This window comes from Ambystoma mexicanum, chromosome 5p (assembly GCF_040938575.1).
Source record: "Ambystoma mexicanum isolate Mex_15411 chromosome 5p, UKY_AmexF1_1, whole genome shotgun sequence".
NCBI lineage: Eukaryota > Metazoa > Chordata > Amphibia > Caudata > Ambystomatidae > Ambystoma > Ambystoma mexicanum.
Genome location: NC_090930.1, coordinates 914,181,201 through 914,208,074, shown reverse-complemented (window position 1 = coordinate 914,208,074; position 26,874 = coordinate 914,181,201). Strand labels below are relative to the sequence as shown.

Here is a 26,874-nt window from a genome sequence, read left to right as displayed (position 1 = left end):
CCCGCTCGTGGCCAAAAAAGGGCTCCCATAATAAGGGTACTCAGGCACACATGCACATATTTCTGAAATAGAAGGGGAAACGGTTAAGGGGAAGAGGAGAGAAATATTGGAACTCTGGAAAATGTTCAAAGATGCAGAAGATTCTAAAGGAAGAGCGCAAAATGATAGCAGGGGTGTCTGTCTGGGAAAGCAGTGCAGGGCACCAGTGGATCGCAGGAAATGTATCTCTTGACAGCTCGCCCCGCAGTAGGTTCTACTAACCAGACTTGTGTATCCATCATGGCGACAGCCCCTTTACCCCCATATGCATCCCCTCGATGTCCCAGCACATGCTGATAACCATAAGAGACCTAGAAGTGGCCTTGGCATCGGTATGAACAGAATTGAGCAGATTGCGGGCAGCACAGCGTGAAGTCCGACAAACCAACAGAACCAGGGTTGGATGGGTGGAAAACATTTTTGTTCTGGTAGCACAATAGGTAGCAATAAGTAGCACAGCCATAAAAAACATAAATAATGGAGAAAGAAGGAGGCGAATTGACTGACGGCTTAGACTCTGAGAATTTTAGATCTCGCCGGGACGGAGAGGACGACTGGTGGAATATGATTGGGTTAAAGGATGTGGAAGAGAAGGCAGAGCAAGTGCCTGAACAAACTCCTGGGTGTAGAGTTTGTGGGATGGTAGGTTAAGGAGCAGGTTTGGCCGGATAGCAGTAGCAAAGAAACAAGGAAGTGGAAAGAGGATTGATGTTGGTAGGGCAAAGCTGCAGATGCCTTTTATACATAATGACCCTGGCAGGCTGCAGTATGTGCCATGGTCGCAGATGGATAAAAACAATTTGATAAATGTACTCCGGCCCATCACAGCGGTTACGGGCAAGTGGATTTATATATTCGAAAAACAGACAGCTAAGTTACCTGGCAGTTGGCGACATGAACAGCGTATTGCTAGTGACTATTGGAGACCAGGCTGGGAATGTGTGGGAAAGCAGTATACCCAAGAGTGAATTTGGGGAATGATGCACACGATGAAGCATCATTTAACAAGATTCGGGCAGTTATGGGACGCACTCAGGTGGGCGTTCCATGAGACACCTGACGATAATCAAATGTACTATGGGTTATGATGAAGACGCTGCTCAGTTTATACTTAAGGTTCAGGAGATATGGAGAGCAGAGACTGGTGGCTCGGAGGTCAATACCCTTTTTTCTACTTTACTGTAAACGGGTGCAAAAAGCACTAGACAAAATCATGGGCATTGATGCAAAGGGTTGGGCTGGAATTCAGAGCATAATACACCATTGTAAGAGGATAAAAGCACAACAAGGATACTGCCCAGAGGCTGCAAGCAGAGGAAGCAAACTAGTACAAAACTAATTAGCTAAAATTGCAGTAGAGTTGTCCATACAGACGTAGGTGGCAGAAAATGCCCGAGAGTTCAAACGCCACAGCTGCTGTTTGGTCAGAAGGAGGGCAAGGGTCCTTGGTACCCTGGCCCAACATGGCAACAAGGACAACAGTGAGGAAGAGGTGGGTTCCAAGCAGCAAGTGGGGGGCGTTTAGGAATGGAGCCCAGAGGGGGAGGAATGGGACCTTTACAATGTTGGAACTGTGGAAAGTGGGGGCATTTTTCAAGAGCATGCAGGAGCAGACCAGGGGTGGGGTAGAACTACAACAAATTGCCCCAGGGACTCCCCTTACAAGGGCTGACACACTGATACCTATGATATACACCAGGCCTACACTCCGTTACCCCTGCATTTACCTGGTCGACCAAGTCAACAGCATCAGACATTACAGCAGCACATATCTCAGCACACCTTCCAGCAGGGAAGTGGCACAAACGCGCTAATCGGAGCACTAAATGGCACGGTTGCTGCCTTTCAAGGCACAGACGGGTTTGGGGGGGGGGGGGGAAGAGTGATAGAGAACAAGCGCTTCATTTTTATGAACGAATAGAAAAGGCCGACTCTAGCTCTTCGCCCTAATCTGAGAACTCAAAATACCAGTCCTTTCCCCAGACAGCTGCCTGGAAGACCTTCCCCTGGTGTTTCCATATCCAAAAGTCACTAATGGACAAAATCTCCCTACTCCAAACAAAAACTGCAGCGGCAGAAAAACATGCTTTTACTAACACTCCTCCTTCCCTCTCATGACCACCACCTCTTGATCCTGATGACTTTTGAATTCAGACCAGTACCTATATTGGATGTCACCAAAATTATCAAAGGCCTGAAGCTGTCCAGATGCCAAGGTAATATATGCCCAGCATCTTTCATTAAAGACATCACTGCTGGCAACATACCTGCCAAAAAAGACTCATGGGTCCTGCTACTCCTAAAGAAGCCTACACTAGACCCAAACACCTCTTCCAACTATCGCCCTATCACAACAGTCCCCTTCCTACTGAAAATACTGGACAGAGAAACTTGCCTGCAAATACAATAATATCTTCAATCCAACAACCTCTGGCCTGTGCCAATATGGCTTCCGCCCAGGTCACGACATGGAATCGGCACTCCTGGATTTAGAAATCCAAATGGGCAAGATCATTGACAAAGTGAACTCCTCCTCAAACTCCACCGCTCTGCGGCCTTTGACTGGTGAACCATAAAATACTATGATGCCACCTCATCAGCTCACTTCTCCTCCAAGGCCATGGCCTGGATAGAGCCCTTCCTATCCACCGGACAGTGAGGGTTTCCTCCAATTTAGCCTCTGCCCCACTGTAAGTGATTTCACTCCGGGGGCACACACCCACGTCAACACCTAGCGTGTAATGCACAACTGAAATCCTTATTTTGTCTAAAAGTTCTTTATTCTGAATGATGTACCATTCATATCACGCCCCTCTCCTGGAACCCCCCCCCACCCCCCTGGTCACACTGAACCAGAAATCGGGCTGGTTTGCAAAGTTACAATATTTATGTTTTTACAATTTATTCACACTGTTTTAATGGGTACACAATCACCAATTCAGCGTTCCATCACCAATGGGGTGATGGAACGCTGAATAATCTCTTTAATACACAAGGTGTAATAGTGAGCAAACAATTTAGCACAGAAATAATTTGTGTGTGTGCAGATCAGATAACACTGTGGGTAAAGGTTCCCCCTGCACACCCCTCAGCCCCCAATAGGCAATGTAAAGAGGAGAGAGCAGGTATTCAGGAATGGCAGAATTCACACAAAATATCAATCCCACTTTCCCCCGGCAATCACAAGAGAAAAATGGAATTGACTGTCAAGCTGTCAGAATGGCTTTTAAAGTTATCTTAGAATGGACTGGGCAAAAAACACTAATATGGTCAAAATTGCTGAAATTGCTATAAATTCTTATGGGAGCCACTTTGGATGGTTGCACCCAAACGCAAGCAATGATTTGATGCCAAGAAACAATTTGAAATCTTAAAATTCAAGTCGGGAGCAATCAATTTTACACGTGACGGAATTTCCCAAAAACGAAATTCACAGCAAACTGTTACTGCACAATAATCGCAATATCGGGAAAACCGTATGGATTTGTGATGTGGTTTTGGATGCGATTTAAAGCTGTGAATGTTTGCTACAAGCAGAAGTTGAAAGGAGGTCGTTTTTTCGAGATAGGCGCATGAAGGGAACCAGGAATGCACTTTTAAAATGACAAAGGATTTCTTACAATAGAGGATGACTATGAATAAACAAATACCCCACAGGAACACAGCCACTTGATCAGGGTGACTGCCTGCAGAGGAACTTGCCCTCTTCAGATGAGAAAAAGATCAGCGCAGAGATAGTTTTAGCAATACTAGTACAGAGGAAGATAGAATGGATTGGATAGAGTTGAGACGATTCCAAAATACTCCTAACACAGGTTCTGAATACAATATAGGATGGGTTTAAGCTAGGGATTGACTATGCACAGTACATATGCTAGTGACATGGTTCTATCTATAGATACTCACTTGGTATGTTTTTAAACTGAACCGTCAGGATTCTGGTTCATGAAGATTCTGGTCAGGGAATGGGATCTGGTCCTAGGACAGACACCTTGGCACATCGGATTGGGTCTGCAATCAGCAAGGCGCTCTGGGCACAGCACGGCACATGACTGGACTGGATCTGCAATGGCTCTGGTCACAGCATGGCACAGAACTGGATTGGATCTGCCCTGGTTCTGATGACAATTATTTTGGCAGGCAGGCAAGCAGTACAGCACAGACGGCTGTATTTTGATGCTTTCCCTTAGGTTTGTGGGGATCTGGTTCTGGAATTTGAGGCCTAGCTGAATGGTTCAGCTATGCAATGGATTTCTGTTTTGCCAAGTTTTGGGAGTCTGGAGCAAGGAAGATGTAAAGTTCATTAGTATGGTGCTCCGCCAGCAATGGGATAGTGAGTGAATCTGTCTCTCCTTCTGAGTGGTGAGCTGTCTCTATTTATTCTATGATAAAGGGGTGTGTGGGCTGGTTTATCCTAAGCTCGCCCCTTTGACAGTTGATTGGGTCAGAGTCTCCTCTCCTCTTTGATAGGAGGAGAAAAGTAGCGTGTCCCCTTTTTGGTGTGATTTTATGAGGCTGAGGATCCACCCCTGGCCCCTTGAACGCAATCTACTTTTGGTACCATACATATTTACACATGTGCAACCTCTATAATAATTACATACTTATTACATATTTTATATAGCAGCTATCCCTCCAAACCCTGCAGCGGTGGGATCTTTTTTCACAGAATTTTGCCCTTTTCATCAGGAACACAATGTCCAATTTTTATAAGCAAATTTCTACAAGTGTGCGTGTTTAACATGGGCATACATGTATAAAGTTTCATACTTCTAGCAGCAATACATTGTGTAAATTCACATTTTCTGCGATTTCTTTCCAGAACATGTGACATGTCAGACGATTTAACTATCTTGAAACGTGCAGCCAAAATTTAGATTCACAAATATGTTACTGCTATATTTTACACAATTTTTACTGGCAAATTAGACGTCTTTTAAAATGTGTTATTTGTAAAGGTTCAGCCACAGATGGTTATTTACGACTGTCCTCGCACCCCGCATTTCCTTAGTGGTAGCTGTTCATTGTTCCCTTTTGCTTCTCTATACCAGATTCTTTCCAAACCCTATAATTATCACTTTGGTGTGATTTCCTGGTGGGGGGAAAGGCCATCCTTCTGTGGAGAAACCTGATATTCCAGTTTGATAGCTTCTAGCCAGGCTTGATTTAATTGTTAATTCTGTTACATTTTCCCTTAGCTTAAAACTAACTTGTGATTTCAAAATAGTAGCTAGAATACTTATTCAAGGTTTTAAGCCATGGGATCAATACAATTACAACATACGTTACTCTCAGTAACGGGCCTTTTAGATTGCAAACATTTGATTTAAGTTTATATACATGTTTAAAGTTTAATCAGGCTGGCTCCTGACAGCGGTCATTCAGGCGGCCCAGGGTACTGCACCCAGATTTTTGACAGATCCACAGACGGGCCAGTTTAGCTGTGGAATTTTCTTTATGCTCTCAGCTTTTCAGGACCTTGCAAGTTTACAATGATTTCTTAAACTAAGTGAATTGTATCACCTTGCAAGAATTTTGGGTGTTTGAGGGTGTTTTGCACCGGCATTCTGTGGTTTCAGTAACAAAGAAAAAAGGATTTAAAGCAAGATTTTGGGGTTTCATTTAGCAACACTGCTTATTCCTTCTGTACTCCATTTTTACTTGTTGTGGAGCCCAGTGACATATTCCAGGAGTGAGATCTCTGTTCCACCACTGACCACATGCGTGGCAGATTGGGCAGCCATCTTTTTGTGCATTGCAAAGCGTGATTTTCAGAGGTTTTGGCGCGCACAAGGGTTTGGCAGCCCTTATGATGGTGCCAGAAATATCAAAACAAAGTGCTGCAGCATAGCAGAGCCTAAGTGGGTAAAACATCCCACACCACCAGTCACTTGTGGAGCCACCCCACAAAGCTCTCCTCTCCCTGACACTTTATAATATCTTTATAAATCCCCTTTTCAACTTCTTGGCCAAGATGGGTGTCTCCTACACCAACTGCATTGATGACACCCAAATCCTCCTTCCTGTCTCTGGCAATTACAGAACCTACATGGATGTACTGAACAAAATCTACCAAATCATCCAAGATGCAGACTATGCTTGAATGTCAAAACGGAGATACTTCTTGTGGGAGCCCAAACATGCCTAAAACTCCACATCGACTACGAATATTTCGTTATAGACTGGAACCCCATCACAGTAAAAAGCCTGCATGTCTATCTGAACTAGTCGCTCTCTTTAACTAGAGATGTAAACACCATTGCATTTGCAGCAGCATACACGTCCAAACTCGTCCAGGCCTGCAGGAACTTCCTGACATTGGAGAACTGCATCACAATTTCCAGAGCACTTATTCTATCCAGGATAGACTATTGCAACACCCTCTTCACAGGCTCAACCACTAAAACTCAATATCGTACACAAAAATGCACTTGGAGCAGCACTGATCATTTCTGAAAAAAGCACATCTCTGCTGCCAGACAGAATGCCCACTGGCTGCCGGTTCGCGAGCGCATTGTGTTAAAAACTCTATCACGAGCACACATGTTATTTTAGCACTATTCCCAAATACTTATCTAGCAACATTATAAAACGCAATCTAACTGACCTACTCGATCCGCATACGCGCACCTACTTACCATCTGCAGATTCAAATGGAAAAAGGCTGGGGGGGATGCAGCTTCCCTGTGGTGGTAGTGCAACATTGGAACGCACTGCTGCCATCGCTAAAGTCCGATCCATCTAAGCCTAAAAATACAGTTTTTCATGTAAGCCATTTAATCTCAGAACACCACTACACCACACAAAGTATGCTAATCACAGATCGACAACAATGATGGCACTTCTCATCTGTAACCAGCATCCAGCCACTGTTGTAAATAACTGAATTGTTTGTCTTGTATGTGCCCCCTGGTTCGATGGACTCTACAAATGTCAAATTGGTTGATTCCGGTGCAATAAAATCATGCATCAGTGAGGGACTCCCCACGATCAGGCAAAACTCTTGACATGCAGGGATTCTCTGGGGCTATCTTCACAGTTCCATACACTGAAGAGCTGGACGTAAAGGTGGGACTGAAAGTGGTGCATGCTCCCTTATTGTATTCTGAAAGTTCTCCTGTCGACCTGTTTGGCTAGGGACCTGCTCAGGAGGTTGAACATGACAATCTCATTCACGTATCATGGTATTGTTTATGCCACGCCAGGAATGTGCGCAATAAGAGCAGTGCATGTAATCCATGCAATGGCAGTGGAGGTAGTGCTCTACGGGATACCTGTGGACCTGGATATCTTCATATTTGGAATAATCGTACTTGTGGAGGCATTTCTGCAAAATTCCAAGAACTGTTGGAGAGTGCCGACAGATTTGTTTTGCCCTGTGGTGTCCCCAGAGTTGGTGGTGGGCACAATATTGTCCCTAGACCAGCATGGGTTGTTGGTGTCTGTGAAGAGTGGACAGACCAGGATGGGTGTGAGTGGCGTACAGTACTTTGCATTGACCCACTGTACCTCTGAAAGATGTGACTGATGCAGAATTGTTTAAATATGATGCCCGTGATGGAGAGATTTGTATCCCCTGCGAAATTATGGTGCAGTATTGAAGCATCCAATCCCCCCTGATGACTGTTGTGGCCCCAGCCCCTTCATTGAAGCAGACCTAAAGTATGTACTTGAGCGGTTGTGGACCACCAATCTATATGATGTCATGCTTTTACAGGTAGTAACCCCAGTACACATCAGTAAAAGTAGGGGCAGTTCTACCCCAGGTGAAATGGTACCCACTATCAATAGAAGCAGAGGAGGAAATTGGACTCACAATACAGGCCCTGCTCGATCAAAGTCTAATAGTGCCATCCATTTCGAAGGGATCGTGTCCTCCAACATATCCCACATCTTTGACAGTAATTACCACAGCTGTACTGCTTCAGAAAACTTTTTCGGCGATATGCTGTCCCTCGAGGGCCTCCGTTGATGGTCGATGTCACCGGATGTTATATGTAGGACACCCGTAGCCTCAGTTCCATTTTTTTTCTCCACGAACGTGTTCACTGCTGAATCTCGGCACGCCTCGCTTCTTCTAACTTGAAAAATTCATGATGTCTTCATCTTCTACCCCAAAGTCGGGCTTCAAAAAGTGTCCGGACTGCTTTTCCAAAATGTCCATTACGGACCCACACAACATTTGTCTTTGGTGCCTCGGTGAAAGCCATGCCACCGCCGATTGCGATGACTGCCAGTCCCTGACTTCGAAGGCCTTGCGGGAGCAGAAGTAGTTGTCGGTAGGTAGGGTTTCTAAAACCCATAAGCCGAAATCTACTGGTCTTTCGACTGACAATTCGAGGGGTGACTCGCCGCGTTGGCGTAAATCCAGGGGGTTCTCGCTCGCGGAGTGGGTCTCGCCATTCCTCTGCCTCTTCGAGGCATTCAAGGAAGCGCAGTCATCGGTCGCTTTCCCTGTCGTCGGAGGACTCTGCCAGACGGCAGGTATCTTGTCCAAATAAACACTAGTCACCGGCCGAATGTGATGCATTCCACCAGCAGATGATGGCGATTCCCGAATCGCAGGGCACCGTTCCATCCACGCCTTCGAGAGAAGCTGGCAAGGAACGAACTAGAGCCACCGCTTGCAAGCCTTCAGGCTCGGGCGGCAGGCGCGATCATTGGGAGCCGTCGAGGTACCGATCGGACAAGGTTTTTCACCATAGCGGTGCCAGGTCCAGGTCGTTGAGCAAGAAGGCATCAACGCCGTTGGTGCCATGTCCATCGAGGGACTCTCTCGAGGCTTTGAGGAAGTAGTCGATGCCATCAGCCCCGAGGCTGTCGGACATGCTCGAGGCTCCGGCCTCGAAGCCGTTGTCGAAGTCGTCTGTGCCTCGGTCGATGCCAATTCCATCGGTGCCCTCAACTCCTTTTGAGGATGATTTACTGGAGGAGCCCAGGAGGGCTGTGCAAACTCTGAGGAAGGCCCTCAGTAAGTCGGTGAGGCCTGTCTTTGAGCCCTTCTCTGGTCATACCCACCCCCCCCCCCCCCCGGGCTTCATTTATTCCAGCCTTTGGACTACATTTCAGAGGTTGAAGACGGGTCGGATGAGGAGGGGGTTGTGCTTCCTGAGGTTCCTGATGACCTGTTGTCTAGTCGTAGCCAAATGGAAGACCTATGTCAGTCCTTACATGACTTACATTACGTGGTCTGGACACCTCTCCGGAGGTTGAGTTTGGCAGGCCTGAGCCTGGTACACATGCCGAGTCCTCGTACAGGCGTCTCATGTCGAGGCTGACTGAGTACTTGGGGTGGTCTGCTCCACCTGTGGATTTTCTGCTGGATGACCTGACTGATATATTGGTCCAAGGTCCACCCACTGACCCGGTGTTGCCATTTCATATGGCCTTACAAAGAAGGGTGGCGTGGCTTGGACTGCTCCGAGAGTCTCCCGGCAGTGAATAAGTCGCTTCCGAAAAAATACTGTCCAGCCAGTGGTGACCCCTGCTACTTGTCTACGCACCCCACTCTGGAAAGTGTGGTGGTGCAGGCGGCTATGGCCCCAGCAAAGCAGACTGCGTACCCTACCATCCCTCCTGATGGGGACAAGCGCTTTGATGGTTGGGCGAAGAAAGTATTTTCCTCTGGGGGATGGCTTTAAAGGCAGCCAACTCAGTTTGTGCCTTGGCAAGATTCACTCCCACTCTGTGGAATTGTGCATCTTTGGTGGCTGAACATATTCCTGAAGGGGAGGAACGGGATGGTTTTCTAGCACTCGTTCAAGATGTCAAGGATGCCATGTGTGAATCCCTTCAGTCGGGTCTGGACGTGACGGACTGTGTCAGCCAGTCCATGGCAGGGAGCACTGTGATGCGCAGGTTAGCGTGGTTGTGGAAGTCAGGGTTTGTTCCTGATGTACAGTCCCAGCTTCTCAACATGGCCTTTTATGGTGTCCGTCTTTTTGGCAGCAAGGCTGACAAGAGCCTTGAGAGGTTGCAGACCTCCAAAGCTGCAGCGAAGTCCTTGAGTGCTGCAGTACGTCAACCTCCGCCTTTCCGTCCTAGGGCAGCAATGATGGGGAGGTTCCTTTCAATACTACTTCCTTTGGTAGATCGAGAGGAGCTGCCAGTCAAAGGGGCCAACTTGGGAGTACCAGAGGTGGAAAACAAGGTACTCGAGGTGCCAAAGCCACTAGGGCAGTTGCCTCCTTGCTCTCAGGCATTGCCGCAGCCGCTTCCGCTCACACATGAGGCCATAGCCCATGGTTCTCTGGTTGGGAGAAGGCTGGCGCGCATCTTGTAGAATGGCGTGCCGTTACTTCAGATGTGTGGGTTCTGGAGATGATAGCCCACGGCTACTGTCTTCCTTTCCATTAGAGGCCTCCCGACAATCCACCAGGGAAGCTCTTTGAAGCATCCGGATCCGCTCCTTGCGCAAGAAATCCTATCCCTGCTGGAGGAAGGCGCTAGAACTGGTGCTTGTAGCAGAGAGGAACCAGGGATGGTATTCCCCATATTTTTTCATCCCAAAAAAAGACAGAGGATTGAGACCCATCATGGACTTGCATGGTTTGAACACGCTCCTCGGGAAAGACAAGTTCAAGATGGTTACTCTGAAGTCCTCCAGGCCCTTCAACTACAAGATTGGTTGGTTTCTCTAGACCTCAAGGATGCTTACCTTCATGTGCTGATTCATCCATAGCACTGGAAGTACCAGAGGTTTGCGGTTGGCCACTCGCATTTTCAGTTTAGGGTCCTGCCATTAGGATTGACCTCCGCCGCAAGGGTCTTCACCAAGCTGGTGGTGGTGGCAGCATATCTCAGGAAAGGGGGATTCACGTCTACCCCTACCTGGACGATTGGTTGATCAGGGTGCGTTCTCCCAAGCAAGTCCTGGATCATCTGTCTGTCACCTGCCACTCCCTTCACAAGCTGGGCTTCTCCCTCAATTTAAGAAAGTCCCATTTGACACCTACCCAGCGGCTCCAGTACATCCCTGAGGTTGTGTTCGCCTCCCCCAGGTGAGGGCTCATCACATTCTGCAGATGGTGGAAAAATGTCAACGTGCCCAGAGTCTCCCGCCATTCGAGTTCTTGTGGTTGCTCGGCCTCATGGAATCCTGCATTTTCCTGGTGCCAGAGGCCAGGCTGAGATCTCTGCAGTGGGCTTTCAAGATGCAGTGGTGGCAGTTCTCCGGCAGGATGTCATATACTGTTCAGATTCCGCCCTCGGTCGCACAGGATCTTCTGTGGTGGGCCGTCGAAGGCAATCTGATGAAGGGTTCTCCATTTTGGCAACCGTAGCCAGCGATAACGATCGTGACGGCCGCATCACTCATGGGTTGGGGAGCTCATGCCAACGAGTTGATGGCCAGCGGCCGTTGGTCTCTGTCGGAGTCCAGACTTCACATCAGTCTGTTAGAGCTGCGGGCTGTCAGGCTAGCCCTGAAGGCTTTTCTGCCATCTGTGCGTGGGAAGAATGTCCAGATTATGACGGACAATACAGTGGCCATGCACTACCTCAACAAAAAGGGGGGGGGCGGAGTCACTCCCGTTATGCAGGGAGGCAATGCAGCTCTGGTTCTGGGCCATTCAGCAGGAAATTTTGAGCTCAGCAGTTAATCTGGCCGGAGACTAAAACGTGGCGGCGGACGCTCTGAGCAGGCAGAGCATGGTCGGTCACGAGTGGGAACTGGCTCAGGAAGTTCTGTTTGAGACCTTTGCCCTTTGGGGAACCCCACAAGTGGATCTTTTCACGACCAGTGTCAACCAAAAGTGCGAAAGATTCTGCTTGCGGGAATTTCCTCCAAGAGGAGCCTTAGGCGATGCATTCATGGTGGAGTGGTCCTTTCCACTGCTGTACGTGTTTCCTCCAGTTCCCGCCCTTCCGCAGGTGTTGCAGAGGTTACGGGGGTTCGGTTCCTGGATGATCCTCATTGCTCCAGCATGGGCCAGGAGAGCGTGGTACCCGGACCTTCTCGACATGTCCATCTACCCTCCACGCCATCTTCCCTAATCTGCTCTCACGGGAGGGGGGGTGGGTTCTCCATCCAGAGGTCAAGTCCCTCAGCACTCATGCTTGATATCTGAAAGGTTGAGGTATAAGGATTGGGACCTCCCCGAAGACGTGATGGAGGTGTTGCTTTCGGCCAGGAGGTCAGCAACGAAAACCCTGTGCCGTTGGAGAAAGTTCTGCGACTGGTGCAGAGTACAGAATGTGGATCCTTCCAATGCTCCATTCCTTTTGGTTTTGTCTCTTTTGCTTTCTTTAGCCCACAAGGGCCTGCAAGTGGGTACCATTTAAAGGGTACCTTGTGGCGCTGTCCCTATTTAAGCGCTTGTCTGAGGAATGTTCTTATTTTAAATTCCCTTTGATATCTCAGTTTCTAAAAGGGCTAACTAATGTGTTTCCACCATTGCCTTTCCAGTGCCGGGATGGGATTTTAATTTGGTTTTAAAGTTCCTAATGGGAGCTCCGTTTGAGCCCTTAAATTCTTGTCCGTTGCAACTATTGTCCTTTTTAAAACTGTATTTTTAGTTGTGGTTACTTCCGCACGCAGAGTGAGTGAGTTGCAGGCACTTTCCGCCAAACCACCCTTCACTGTGTTCCATAAGGACATGGTTGTCCTTGGGGTGCATCCTTCCTTTCTTCCGAAGGTTGTGTCGGAATTCCATCTGAGCCAGAAGGTAATTCTTCCGGCATCGGCATTCTATCCTCCTCCACATCCTGGTAAGGAAGAAGAGAGGCTCCATAGGTTGGATCCTAGGAGAGCTTTAAGTTTCTATTTCGCACGGATGTACTAGGTCAGAGTGAACAATCAGCTCTTTGTTGAATACGCTGGAAGGCGTTTAGGTCCAGCTGTTTCCAAGCAGACCTTGTCCAGATGGATAATTTTGACGATCTCTGAATGTTACCGTTTTGTGGGCAAGGACCCTCCAGTTGGTTTACGGGCTCATTCTACTAGGGGTGTGACTGCCTCCACTGCTCTGCAGAGGGGTGTTCCCATTCGTAATATTTGTGAAGCAGCCACATGGGCCTCTGTCCACACTTTTGTGAGACACTATTCCCTGGACTCTGTCCATGGGCAAGATTTGGCCTTTGGTAAGGCAGTCCTCTATTCTGCAATTTGATTGGGCATTCTAAATTGATGCATTTGTAAATTCTTTTCCCACCTCCATAAATTGGTACTGCTTTGGGAGTCTGTCAAAGATGTGGTATACGTCAAAGACACAATCCCTTTGAAGAACAAGTTACTTTTCTTACCTGGTAACGTTCTTTCGATGGGATGTTCCTGTGACGCATTCCACATCGTACCCTCCCTACCTGCCCAGCTACAGAATTTCTTATGCGATTGCAGCTTATGTTTCCACAAGCCTTTCTGTAGTCATACTGGCAGAAGATTGGTGACACACATTCTGGGGGGGGAGGGGAACTACAACTGAGGCTACGGGCGTCCTAGATCTAACATCCAGTGACGTCGACCATCAACGGAGGGCCTCGAGGGGCAGCGTATCGATGCAAGACCGCCGAAAAAGTTTTCTGAAGCAGAACAGCTGTGGTAATTACTGTCAAAGATGTGGAATATGTCTGAACATCCCATCGAAAGAATGTTACCAGGTAAGATAAGTAACTTGTTCATCTGTATGCAACACGGCTATCTACACTGTGAAAAGGCAATTGGAGGATGATGCATGATTTGCGCCCCCTAAACAATATGGTACAGAAGGAATTTTCTGTGGTCACTAACCCTGCCACTATTCTATGTAGTTTCCCTGAGGAGACCCGCTTCAGTGGTGGTTCTAAATGCCTTCTTTTCGATACTGCGAATCGGGGAGCAAAGGTATCTTACAGGGTTTACCCATGGCAGAATGTGCTTTGAACATACTTGTTTGCCTCAGTGTTATTGCGACAGCCCAAGCGTTTTTCACAGAATATTGCATGCTGACCTAGGGAACATTCAGGTATTCAGGACGTGGATGATTTGCTTGTATCTAGTGATGGTGAGCAGCTATTCTGGAGAGAGTCTACACACTCCTGAAACTATTGGTCCGTAAGGGGTATAGTACTTCCAGCAGAAAGTGCTGTACCTAGGGCTGTTAATAGCAGCAAAAGGAGCATACCACATCGAACGGCGTCTGTGCGCGCCACCCCCCAACCCACCACCATGAAAGACATGCAAACAATTTTAGGGTTATGTAACTACTGCAGAGCATGGATTTTAGACTATGCAGCATATACTAGGCCGCTCCTGCAGGCTCTCAAATAAGCACAAATATGTGATGACAAACTAGAATGAACAGCAGACATCAGGTTTTTTAATTTTATCTTTTTGTGTGCATTCTTTTTTCCGCATTAGGTGAGGAGACGATGAAACCAGCAGAATACACCAGTTTATATTAGGAAAGGTGTTAGCTAGGAGACTGTTCTAAATGCTCATATTATTTGTGTGGCATGCATTTTATTGCAGGAATATTCACCATTCCAATGTTTGTATTGGGAATTTATTGGAGAATCATCTTTTTATATGGGGTGGTCATATATATTAGAGGGGGGTGGTGCATACACAAACGTCAACAACATTACTGTAAATGTATAGAACAATAGCACTGAGCTTAATAACTATAGCAAACCAACACATACGTACGTATGAGAAGATTAGAATATTTTTCCCAATTTTTTTTAAATGTTTCATAATATAAGCCTGAATGATATCATTGTAAATGTTGGCAAATGCATAAGAGGCAATAGAAATGGGGCGTTCCAACCAGATATACTTATTGACACCACCCTTAGGTTGGGGTGCCTGAATGATTTTGTTCAAACATTTTTTTTTTTACAAGTTGAGCTTCAGATAGTAAGCCTAGTATCTTAATGAGTACATAATCACATTACTTAGTATAACTAATTAGGCACAAATCCCTTATTAGTGTAGTAATAGTTATTTAATTCTATTTATTGATTGTACATTTTTTTTTTATAAAAACAGAAATCGTACACCGTATCAGACTTTTTTTGACAAGGACATCGTACAAAAAATGTTTTTGTTGTCCAAAAATCACATTTAGTGAGTTAGTATCATTTGGGTGATGCAAGTTACATTATACAACATATAGAAAAAGATAAAGAACAATAACAAGTATTTACACTATATAGCAATAGTTATTCGACATTTGCACAGCATAGTTAGAGAGGTATAGGGGACAAATATTTGGTCCCTAAATTTTAGCAAAGGTTGTTCAGTAACCTGGTTTGACTCCAAGTGCCTAAAGGTTTTACCGAACTAAGCGGAGTTCGATGTTAGCAGGACCTAGTATGTTGATCCAAAAATGCATATTATTAATATCAGCTCAAACAAATGGAGTGTGCAAGGAAAACCTGATTTGTCGGATTTCAGGTACAACGAGGTGCACACTGCCTAGCTGTGCTCGGAGGGCCGGGAAGATCAAACCAGGGTGTGGATTGAATTCAATGAACAGAGGACCAAAACCATATGCAAAAGGCCACATTAGAGAATGAAAAGTCTGGCATGAAGGACCAGATGCTGTTGAAGATATGCAACACCTCAAGATGACCAACAGTTAGTATATGGATAGGAGTGAGGTAGGGAGAGAAACTGTGAATGGTAGCTTTTATGTATATTCACTAATCCTGCACCTATCATTATTGGACAGGCTTATTAAGACACTACAACTCCCAGTAGCCATAGTGATAGCTAAATGTGCAGCACATACTAAGCAAACTGACTGTATTTCTTGTGGGTTTGAAGCTGCAGACGTAGCAGTCAAAAGGGTTGCATATTCAACAGATATTTCAAGTTTTGATGTTCTAGAAGTTAAGGAAAAGGTGGTAAAGATTATGATGGTTAAAGAAGGGTTTAACCATTTATCAAGAGCTCAGTTAATGGAAATCCAAGGCAGTGCACCACAGGAAGAGCAAGCATTATGGAAATGAAGGGGGTGTTCATTATCCCCCAAAGAAGCACAATGGCGACAGGACAGTACCAGAAACCCAGTGATGCCAGCATTATTCAGGGTAGCGCTAGAACAGCTGCACTACCCTAGGCATGTATCTAGAGAGCGTCTCCCTGCAGCTATTGCAGAAGAATTGTTTGTACCGAATCTGTTACAACACGTCACATTTTATGTAGTAAATTGCATCGTATGTCAAGTTTACTGCTGGGCATACACTGCGAACAATCAAAGGAGTGATTCCTCTGCCGTATGGTCCTTTTCAGCATTTACATATTGATTATGTTGAGATGCTGCAAGTATGTAATGGATATAAGTATTTGATAGTGGTGGTGTGTCCCTTCTACAGGTGGATCGAAGCAGGTCCTTGTACACACCCTGAAGCCACCTGTGCAACAAAGTTTTTAATGTGAAGTCTTTCCAAGATGGGGAGTGTGTGATATGCTGAGATCTGCTAACTGGCTACATTTTGTTAATGAAGTATTTGAGCAAATAGGACTCATTGAATATTAAGCATACGTTTTCATCTGCTTATCACCTGAAAGCAAACAGATTATTTGAGAGACTCAACGGCCTCTTAAAGAGAGTCGATGAGCTAAAGTTGACACTGAAGAAGGGATGGCCGGCTCTTACCGTTATATGCCTGGTTCGGACCATCACCTCACACCCCACAACGAATGAGAATGCCTTTGACTCCTCCATCGAGTAACAGAAGTGATGCCCAGCCTTCTGCAACACTGTTAGGGAATGAATTAAATGAGTTCTTGACATGCATGACCACTACTATCTCTCATTTCAGATCAACTCAAGCGCAGGGGGATCGCTCTTGGAACACAAATGAAGACCATAGCAGCTAGAGTCTCTGAACTATTATTAGCACCTAGATTGTTTATTGGTGATACACTACTGTTTACTAGAAAGTGGCACGGACCTAGATATGTTGGGCAATATATCATGGAAGATATTATTCCCTCTGCAGTGAAGATTCTAGGCAGAAGAGCATGGATCTATCTCGGTGACGTTAAAACCTGCATTGGAGAGGCTGACTTACTCCTAGCAATCGATTTGGTAGCAAGACTAGGAGAAAAATGTCAGCATATGCAGACTCTATCAATGATGAGGAAGGACGATAATCCAGTGGATTGATTGAAAAATGCATATTTGCGCTTGGACTGTGGCTCCCTTGAAAACCCCTTAGATATTATAGCAGGCATGCAAATCTATTTCTTGAGCTAAAGACTTCTTTGAAAATTAACTTTAGAAAATTGTCAATTCAGCATAAAATGTGTGAGCTAGATTTTGAATTTAATTTCAACAACTGGAAAAGGGAGCAATATTCAGATTCATTCCTTACTGAGTATTGAATCTACGTTTCTGACAAACGACGATGCCCATAGGCTCTTACTTGCTTTTTTCATATATATTCTTGTAGCTTATCCTGCTCTTGTTGGGTGTAGTGTCAACATGCGTACTTTGCATGATCCTAAAAATTGCCCTGTGATAAGGCGATAATTGAACATATTCTGTAGCTACCTGATTTACACGAACTGTCTGCTTAACAAGGTTTTTTCCTTCCTTAAGGAGGTATGCAGGCATACTGAGGAATCTTAAATGGTACAATTTCAGAGAATGAGCAAGGCCAAGAGAAAATGGTGGAGTTTGATATGTTGGTTTATGATATACGTATGTGTCGCCATACTCGGTGCCTTTGTGGTTCTTATGTTTAGCATTCCCTATTTTACTAATGCTTTTTACTAATGCTCCTACTGTGATTCCTCCAACTAAAAGTACTGCTCTTGATGTATTCCCTTAGCACTGATTTGAAAGTGGTGATGAGAGAAATGCAGAGGAAGAGAATGATGGGATTAACACATCTAAACACTACAGCACATTTGGGTAATAACATATGGTAGCAGCACATGAAAAAGGTGGGAGAGAAGACCTCGAAGGGGAGTTGCTATGTCTGGGCACGCCTACCCTATGCCATGGATGCAACATGAATTTTCCTTTCTAGAGACATTCCATAATACAATGCCAGATGTCTCGTTCATCTTGCAGCATGCATGACAAGAGGCCAATTTAAAGGAAGCTGGGCCACCTTGCAATGGAGGTCGCAATTGCCATTTCCGTTCCACAGTGATTTTATCAAGACTACACAGATGGAAAAGGAACCTGCATGGAAATGTAAGATGCTTACAAATCCTGGGAAAACATGAAGAGGTGGTAGGTGCACAGATGAAGGGGCTAAATTGCCCCAATAAAGCAGAAGTAGCAAGATGGCCTGGATGTTGGGCACAAACACAAGTCTTAGTTTATGGACAAGTGAAATCCACGAAAGGATGGAAAGCAGGCCTAATGTCCTGCAAAGCTCCTCTATTGTAACCTGAATATGACAGAAGTACAGAGGGTGAATGATGCATGTTTAAAGTCCTGGGCCAACCACCGCAGACTGACCTGGGTAGAAGATGAGTCCGGCCCGATGACGGTGGCTCCATTGATAAATGCAACATTTTGCTTCCAAGGAAAGGGGAAGAATTGTGTGAAGAAATAAAGGCTACAATCAACGTTATTGGAATGGGAGCAGGGACAGCAGTCCTGATGGACTGATATTGGGCTTTTGGATCCAGAGCTTACCTGAAGCTGCCCAAAGATTGTGGAGGGACCCGTTCCTTGGTAGTCATAAATGTTGCAGCATTAGGGATTCCTAAAAATGACTTGAACATTGGAGAATTTCCAAAGGCAGATGCCCATTAGAGGACAAGATCACTAGGATTCCTCAACCGAAGCTGGAGAGATATTTACTTTTCATCAAAATCAATAGAAGCCTTTGATGCCATTCCATATGAGCACAGGTTGTTCAGCCAGACTGCTGCAGCAGTCTTCACGACTATCTTTATGCCTGGGATCCAGACGATGGCCAATGCCAAATGGCTACAGATTACCAGATGGGAACTCCTGCAGACGATCAATACTACCATGAAGGGATTCAATGCTATCAAGGAAGAATTGAGGGCCATATGGCTGACCCTCCAGAATAGATGGAGATGTTTGTGCCAAAATCGGGCCATCATGGTGTACGTTCATACGTTATCATGACGAGACTGTGACCTTGACAGAGGCCCTAATGTTGCTGATAAACCTGCACAACAAGATAGAAGATAAGACAGAAGATATTGCAGATGATGGCTGGTTCGCATGCATCTTCTCATGGGTTCCACAATGGATGTCAAGAATTTTCAATCTCTTGGGAGCTGTACTTGTGATGGTTATGTTTGCAATTCTGTGTAATCAGGATAATAATTACACAGTACAAAAAGACAGTAAAGAAAGCAGTAGGAATTAAAATCATGATGGATGTTGAGTCAGGATTCGGACCCAAGGAGTTGAGGGATGAAAAGATCAGACTACATGAAGGCCAGTATCCTAGCACCAGAGGGAATGAAGTTCCTGCATCCAAGGAACCACCACAAGTATGTGGGAGAATGATTTAATGTAATCCGAATGGCTGATGCAGATGACTTGGAGTGATGATATAAAATCAGCATGTTCTTTAAAAGGAGCAATGACAATTTTTGACTCAAAAGAAGCACTTTTTAAAGAAAGGATGCTGAGATGTGGAAGCGGGCGAAGTAGTGGTCGGCCAGAGTGGGAGTTTAGAGGAATAGACGAGTGCCTCTACAGGAAGTCCCACCCCTGTGTTTTACCTACATGCTGTAAACCGGAAATTGCGACATGTGCAATGCCAGTAATGGTACCCATGCCAAAAAGCGACTTTGAGACAAGATATCTGTTCAGAAAACCCTATGTGAAGTATCCCTGAAAGATTGATGGTCTCCAAGGAGAAGCACCTGGAAAAAGTGTTAAGATGTGCAAAGGAGAATATGGTGATGTCAGGAAAGATGAGCGACACATTGGTAAGGATGACCAGAGAAGATAATGCATAGATGATATAGAATCTGATGGCGAAGTAAAGAATTGAGTACTTTCATGTGTGGAATGAAGATTGCATGTGTGAAGAACACTAGAAAAAACACAAGTCGTTTTACAATTGTACAGATGCTGTGATGCAAGTAGACTACTTGTAAAGCTGGCTATACGTAGTATGTAGACTGTGAACGATACCACCAACATATATCTATAGAGTTCTGGACATTCGATGGTACCATTTTAGTAACCGATTCTGAAGGAAGACTGATTGGAAGCTGTGTGTTGCAGCAAAGAATGGGCTCAAATTTGAAGCGAGACCAAGGAGGCTGTCTGGCTTGATGTCAAAGACTAGAAGCAGTTGAGGCCTGGTTATCTGCTGCAAAGAACAGTATTCGTGAGAAGCCGAGGTATCCCTTAAGTTGTGAAGATAAAACACAAGAGTCCAGTTTCTTTATTAAAAACAATTAAAGGCCATAATGGCTCAAGTGATCAGAGACTGATTTTGCTTGTGAGGATGAAAATAGACCAGCATGGTGCACCAGATTGAAGTACACTCCCTTATATTCCCAGAAGCGAGAAGCTACTACAAGGCAGAGTTCAAAGACCATGTGAATGGCAGACGGCATGAGTGATGAGAGATGTTGGGCTAATTGGGTAGGGTGACATGTAAAGTTCACCCACCAGCACCTGGGGAACCAACTTGCATGCTGTTAGAGCATCACATTTTCCAGAAGGGTACAAGTGTGACAACCAATTATAGAAGGATGTATAACGAAGAAGCCTTCTAGTTTGAGAGCCAATGAATTGCTGTGTTTCTAATTCCTGTCGAAGATGACTTGCACTCGGAAGGCGTGAGTGTCCACCTGATTAGAGACCCAATCGCAATCCTATGGCATGTAGAAAGTATACTTTGATGTTCTCCTTGAGCCAACCACAATCTCTTGTAGGTTTCCTTAGTTTGCCACGTATTATGACAAACCTTTTAGTATATAAGTGTTGTATTTTGAGATGCTGTGAGATTATGCTATGCGACGTCCGTTGATGTTCGTTGTGCTCCCTGTTTTAGACAATTGTTAATTAAAGTTATTTGCCAACTTCCTGAGTGTCTTATTATTAAGTTTGAGAAGTTATTCTCTGCCCCATCCATAGTATGATTTTACATTAAGTAAAATGGACTCTAAGGTTCAGTCTGTTGTGTCCTTGTTGAATCGGAAACCCAGGTAGAGCTCGTAGTGGATGGACGGGCTTTATGGGCATGGATATAGATTAGATATGGCGTACGGAGTACTTGCCAACTAAGGAAGTGTTGTTTAACTTAAAGTTTAGATTAATACGATTTTAAAATCCTGCATAACGTATGTGAAAGTTGCCCAAAAACCATACAATAGAAATAATCCAAATGCCAAATAACCACTGCACCGATTTGCAAGGGAAACCAGGTTTATTACATGCAAAAAGGTCTCGGACAGTCCCGTGGAATTGAACTGACCCAGAGCTTGTCGAGCCCCAAGGAGTTACAGATTATATAACAGAAAACCACATATTGGCATACATGGGTTAAAATATCATCCAACCACCCTCGTTGGCTACCATCTATAGAACATGCAACCCCGCCTCCACCCATTTTCCCTGGACTGATTGGCCACACCTATCAACCCATTCCCCTAGCCACGTGGCCCACTATATCATCCCTTTTCAATTAATATACATGATTGGCCGATAGGTGCACTAATCGTGACTGTCACGTGATGTGCACCCCTCAGACACATCCAAAGTAGGACTGATGAGGCCAACTCTGCTTTGATAAACAATAGGTATTCTCATTATACCAGATACTGCAGTGCACACAAGTTTCACCGCCGAGCATATATTAAATTTACTGGCATCACCTCTGCTCCTCCTATCCCAATCGCTAAACATTCAAGACATGCCTCTCCCCTTATCTCCTTCAAGCCCGTTGTGCCTAGGGCACCAGTATTGAGTCTAAATTTCAGGCATTTGTTTTCTTTGGTTATGAGTCCACTTGTAGTTCAAATGGGATGACTGCTCCCTGGGGCAGGACAGTAGTGCTCTAAATCTTCACCTGCTTATTTGCATCACAAAACCAACCTCTTGCACTCTTCTCATGAATTGGTCCTTCAAAGGCCACATCCCTACCTGCTGTAGGGTAAGTGAGGCTCCAAATTTCAGCGGGAGCAGAGTTTTATCACACTGACTCGACGGCAAGAGGTCTGAGACTCTGATCTGGTGTGAGTCAGTACTTTGAATTCATCCAAAAATATTTCAACCGAGCTTTGCAAGGTAGCTATACTGTAGCACAGTGCACCACACCATGGTATAGTATGGACTGAGTTGCAATGAAGCAGAAGATTGGCAATCTTAACCTACTAATCTCTTGATAATATTTGCAGCTCAGACCATAGCTAATTGGTACAGATCATTGGGACAAATTGGCCCAATTCATGAGTTTGAAATTGCTTGAAAAATGCAAGAAGTAAAGCTGTTTCTGCAATGGAGATGTGGGATTTGAATATCCACGTTGCTCAAGCAGCTCCATTGTTCATGTTCTGCTGCAGGAAGCCAGCATAGGGAAATTTTACTTTTGGCATCAGTCTGCTGCCCTGAATCTCTGTGGACAGGTGACATACTAAACACGTGTTCTCTGGAAGAGATTTGGTCAGAGGTAGTGTCTGATTGGCATGTGACATCAGTCTGGGGCAGGCAATTCTTACACTATCAGCAGTAGGAAACCGGGGGCAGCTTCAGAGAGAAGGGGGCTTGGAGTGTCTCATGGAGGACCTGCTATCTTTGCTGACTGAGGGTCTGGCAAGTGTTTGCCCTGCTGAAGAGGAAGGAGGGTGCGCTAAGGGGAGATAGCCATGCTGAGAGTGAGGGCATGCAAAATATTCCTCGCTGAATCTGCTGGTGTAACTATTTCAAGCGTTCTTTAGGTGAGCATGAAGTACAAGTGTGTGTGTGTGTGTGTGTCTTTTTACAATTGGCTATCTATATTTGTATGCGTTTCTATTCCATTAAAGAAGCAGATTTCACATATATAACTGAAAGCTCAAGGCTCTGCTAAAGTGAATGATACTTTTCAAGGCCATTGGATAGCAGGGTTTTGAATTGCAGCACTAGAAATGTAATTGGAATCTATTATGGGAGCAGGGGTTTTATCACACGGAAGGCCGTTATTGTGAAGTGTGCCATAGCTCTGTTTTGGCCTGAAGTGTGGATTCGATCACTGAAAAAGGAAAATATGAAATAGCGATGTGCGCTTACTTCTGTATTGCAGAAAAACTCATTGCATTGCCAATGTAGTTTTGTATTGCTCCTAAAGTACCTGAAAAGAATTAGCTCAGCTTTGGTTTATTTATTTTGTGTTTTAGTTACTTGTGATGGCACAGATACAAAGCTAAGGAGGTACTTTTACTACCGGCAACAGTAAAAAGTAAGGTAAACCAAAACACTATGATTTTGACCCAGTTAACGGAGCTGATTCCCCATATTAGTTTCCAGGTAACCTGCTAGGTCGATCTATTCTGAGCCCCTACCACCAATCTAATACCACTAAGGTGGAGAAAACCCTGTCTTCCCCGACAGCTAACATTCTGTTTGCTTTCATGCTGTGTACAATTAGCGTTTATCTGTACAATGCAAATGCATCTAAACTCAATTTCTCTTGGGGGTCGGGGGAGGGTGGAAAAGGGATCTGGGCCTTCAGATGCGGAGCTGCACATCTAGGTCTTTAAATCCAATATTGCTGCACTTTTGTCATGTTGATACACTGACCGTGCTCTTACCACAGTACCTTTCTGACTCTATCTTCCACCTTCTTCAGCTCTCTCCTTACACCTTATTTAAAAACATAACTTTGCGTACTACTTCGAAACACAGGGCCTATAACACTGCCCCTCTGCATTTTCAGCACTAATATATTTGTTGCTCAATCTGTGTTGCTATATGATGTATCACAACTAACTACTTGAGATGTGCACCTTTTTCTGCACAATACTCGGCCTGCTCACACTGTGGCATGAACCGAGGCTCAGACTGGCCTATAGGGCAATGCACAAAATAAAAACCACAATGCTAGTGTGAGCCAGTTTTTCTGGTCAAAGTGGGATAAGTTACTTCACCATGCAACTAGTAGTTTTGACCAGTGTTACTGAATAAACATTATTTAAAATGCACAATTTGCTTCACATTTTATCGAAAATCTCCCCTTTGGGTACTACTTTAAGTCTGTCACAAAAGGAATGAATTGCCATTTGCAGCTGTGGGCCACTTTTACATTGGTGCATGAGACAATTGTATGCCACAGTTTGACCCTGCACTTACTAATGTTTTTTTTTCTGCCAGAACTTTTTTGCTGGGCATCGGACACTGTAAGTGCATCCCAACAAGTGCACTATAAACCTTTGATGCTGGGCACATTTAATAGGGCAGTAGTTGGTTGCCTGACATGCAAGTTTCCCAGATACTGATCACTTACAACTGTTAGGACACCCCATGCATATTCTTTGGAAATATGTACCAAAGTATCGTTATTAGTGGACCTGAATGTTGCTATTGAACCTTGATGGGTTCTCATTTGTTACTGTAAAATGGAATGGGTGAAAACAAATGGTTTTAATATTGCATTTTTTACTGCTCATTGGGGAAATATTATTGCTTTGCAATAGAAATGGACAAAAAGATCGAACTAAAACGCCGAATGCACGTTTAGTGTGCTTTCGACATAGATTAGATAGAATCCCTGAATACCTAGCAGGGGTTGCGGGGTTTCCCCTGCATACATTGAAAGCAGTACGAGTGACAAACTGGCAAAATGCCAGGAGATCGAAATACAAACTGCGGGCAAGTGTGCTCCATGATTTTGTAATGCTATCTTTTTGAATACGTTCTTGTAACGTACATCCGTTGGAAAACCGCAATCTTATCACTTGAGAACCTGTTGGTCCGCTCTGACGTGGGCTAATGACAACCAAGATGTTTAATTTCACTTCAACCAGTCATGTACCGACCCAAGGATATATGGATCGATTTTCTTGCACACAATGGCATAACAGTGAAAGTATGGGAGCCACAGTTACGATATGTACGCGTGTATTAAGGCATTGTGCTTGTCTGATGTAAATTCTCTTGTTCTGTGTTCAGACGTCCTGACTATACTTGTATCGTACTCATGAGTACATGCATCAGAAATTGAAGGTTTAAAGCACATATATGAAATGACTGGCAAGTGCTGCTAAATAAGAAGCAGGGGGAGGGGATCTGGGCAAAGCACTGGCATGAAGCATATTTTAATGCCAGTGATCTTTTCTACTCGCTTTACGCTACTGCGACCCTAAATTAACTGCATACAGTGAATTCTATTAGGCAAACCTAAAGGGGAGCTATCCCAAGCTAGAAATCAATCACATTTTTTAAAGCAATGCTGTGCATAATGGTGTTGTGAATTGAGCCTACCCTTTGCATTTTTATTTAATCTTAAACACCTTGTTAAAAAGCAGTACAATCTTGCCATCTCGTTCTTTTTTTGCCTATTCAAATTATGCTTGCAACTGAGCTTCTATAAAAAGACTAGCTCATTTATTATGAACCATAATGTACAATTACATTTGAGGTTGAACCAAATATGTCAATGCTCCGAATGGTGAACACATTAATCGTTCTTTGTCCTGCTCATGTTTTTAGGTTCAAAGGCAAAGATGGTGAGGTTTTATATCTCCATCCGGCAGAAGAGCTCATCCGACCAGAGAGAAACACGTTAGTAGTAAACTTTACAGATGTGGAGTTTTACAATCAGCAGCTCGCTACAACTATCCAAGAGGAATATTACAGGTAAACTATTTTTTTTTTGTTCTATATGTTGCTTTCACATCTTCTAGAAGTAGTGTTCTGCTGACTAAGTTTCCTAAACATTTTTAACAACGAACAATTCTCAATTTGACAGCACACGTCATGTTGTAGAAGACAGGTTATGCAGTTCAGTAAAATGTGAATATTGAACTACATAAATTGAAACCAATTTACTAGGATTTCTTCACACAATTACCATTTTATATAGAATTTTGGTTATTGAAAGTGCGTTTTTTTTAAACATTTTTATTTATGGGATTTCGGCATTCATGTTTTGAAGGAATTTCTTTAACAGATGTTGCTTTTGTTGACTTTATTGCCTTGAACACCTTTTCAGTATTCTGAGATACGGAGATAGATGTGCCCAGAATGTGTTTGGATATTTTCATCAGAATTGATTATTGCCGAAATGTACTACTCTGGCCTACTAAATATTTCTACATCGATTAATGTGCCATGTAAAAGGTATTGCTGAAGTGCCATTTTCAAATCTATTCATAGTACGGATGCTGCGAATAGTTCAGTTTTTCAAAAGAATATTTAAAGCCTAACACTTTTTAAAAATTGTTTTGGTGGCGTTGCAAACCTGTTACTCGATTAAAATAAATATTTGTAAGTGTCCAATTTTTTCAATCTGTGCGTTAGAAAAATGAAAAACATTAAGAGTGCATAAATAGCAAGTTTGAGGATAACCTGGACACCTTGCCTTAATTGGTGAAAAAAGTGTGTTTTTGTCCGAACGCGGACAGAATACTGCAGGCTCACAGGGCCCAAAAGGAGCTGCTGTATATACAGAACCAAGATTAGAAAACGGGACCCCACAGAGGGCACCGGACTGAACAGACCTAGCCTTGAGAAAGACCTTCGAGTTCGAAACACGTGTTGGCTGACCACATGGGACTTCAAGAGCGCCACCCTCACACTGTCTGGGTGAATTTCAAGTGAATAAACGGGGCTGCTGCCAAGCAGTGTTATACAACAAAAACACACACCTATGTGGAAAATACAAACTTTTTTCATCAATTAAGGCAAGGTATCCAGGTTATCCTCAAACTTTCTACCAAACTAAAGAGGTGTGGCCACACCTCAACCACAA

The 26,874-nt window shown here is 44.4% G+C and overlaps 1 protein-coding gene across 3 annotated transcripts in view; it reads left to right on the top strand.

Moving 5' to 3' along the window:
* The window catches only part of LOC138481725 (maternal DNA replication licensing factor mcm6-like), an 860,230-nt gene that overhangs the window by 121,353 nt on the left and 712,003 nt on the right, over positions 1-26,874 (top strand). For all 3 annotated transcript variants that reach the window (XM_069613836.1, XM_069613835.1, XM_069613837.1), the window contains exon 3: positions 25,614-25,760. In XM_069613836.1, coding sequence (XP_069469937.1) covers positions 25,614-25,760 — 147 coding nt within the window. The remainder of the gene's footprint in view (positions 1-25,613; positions 25,761-26,874) is intronic.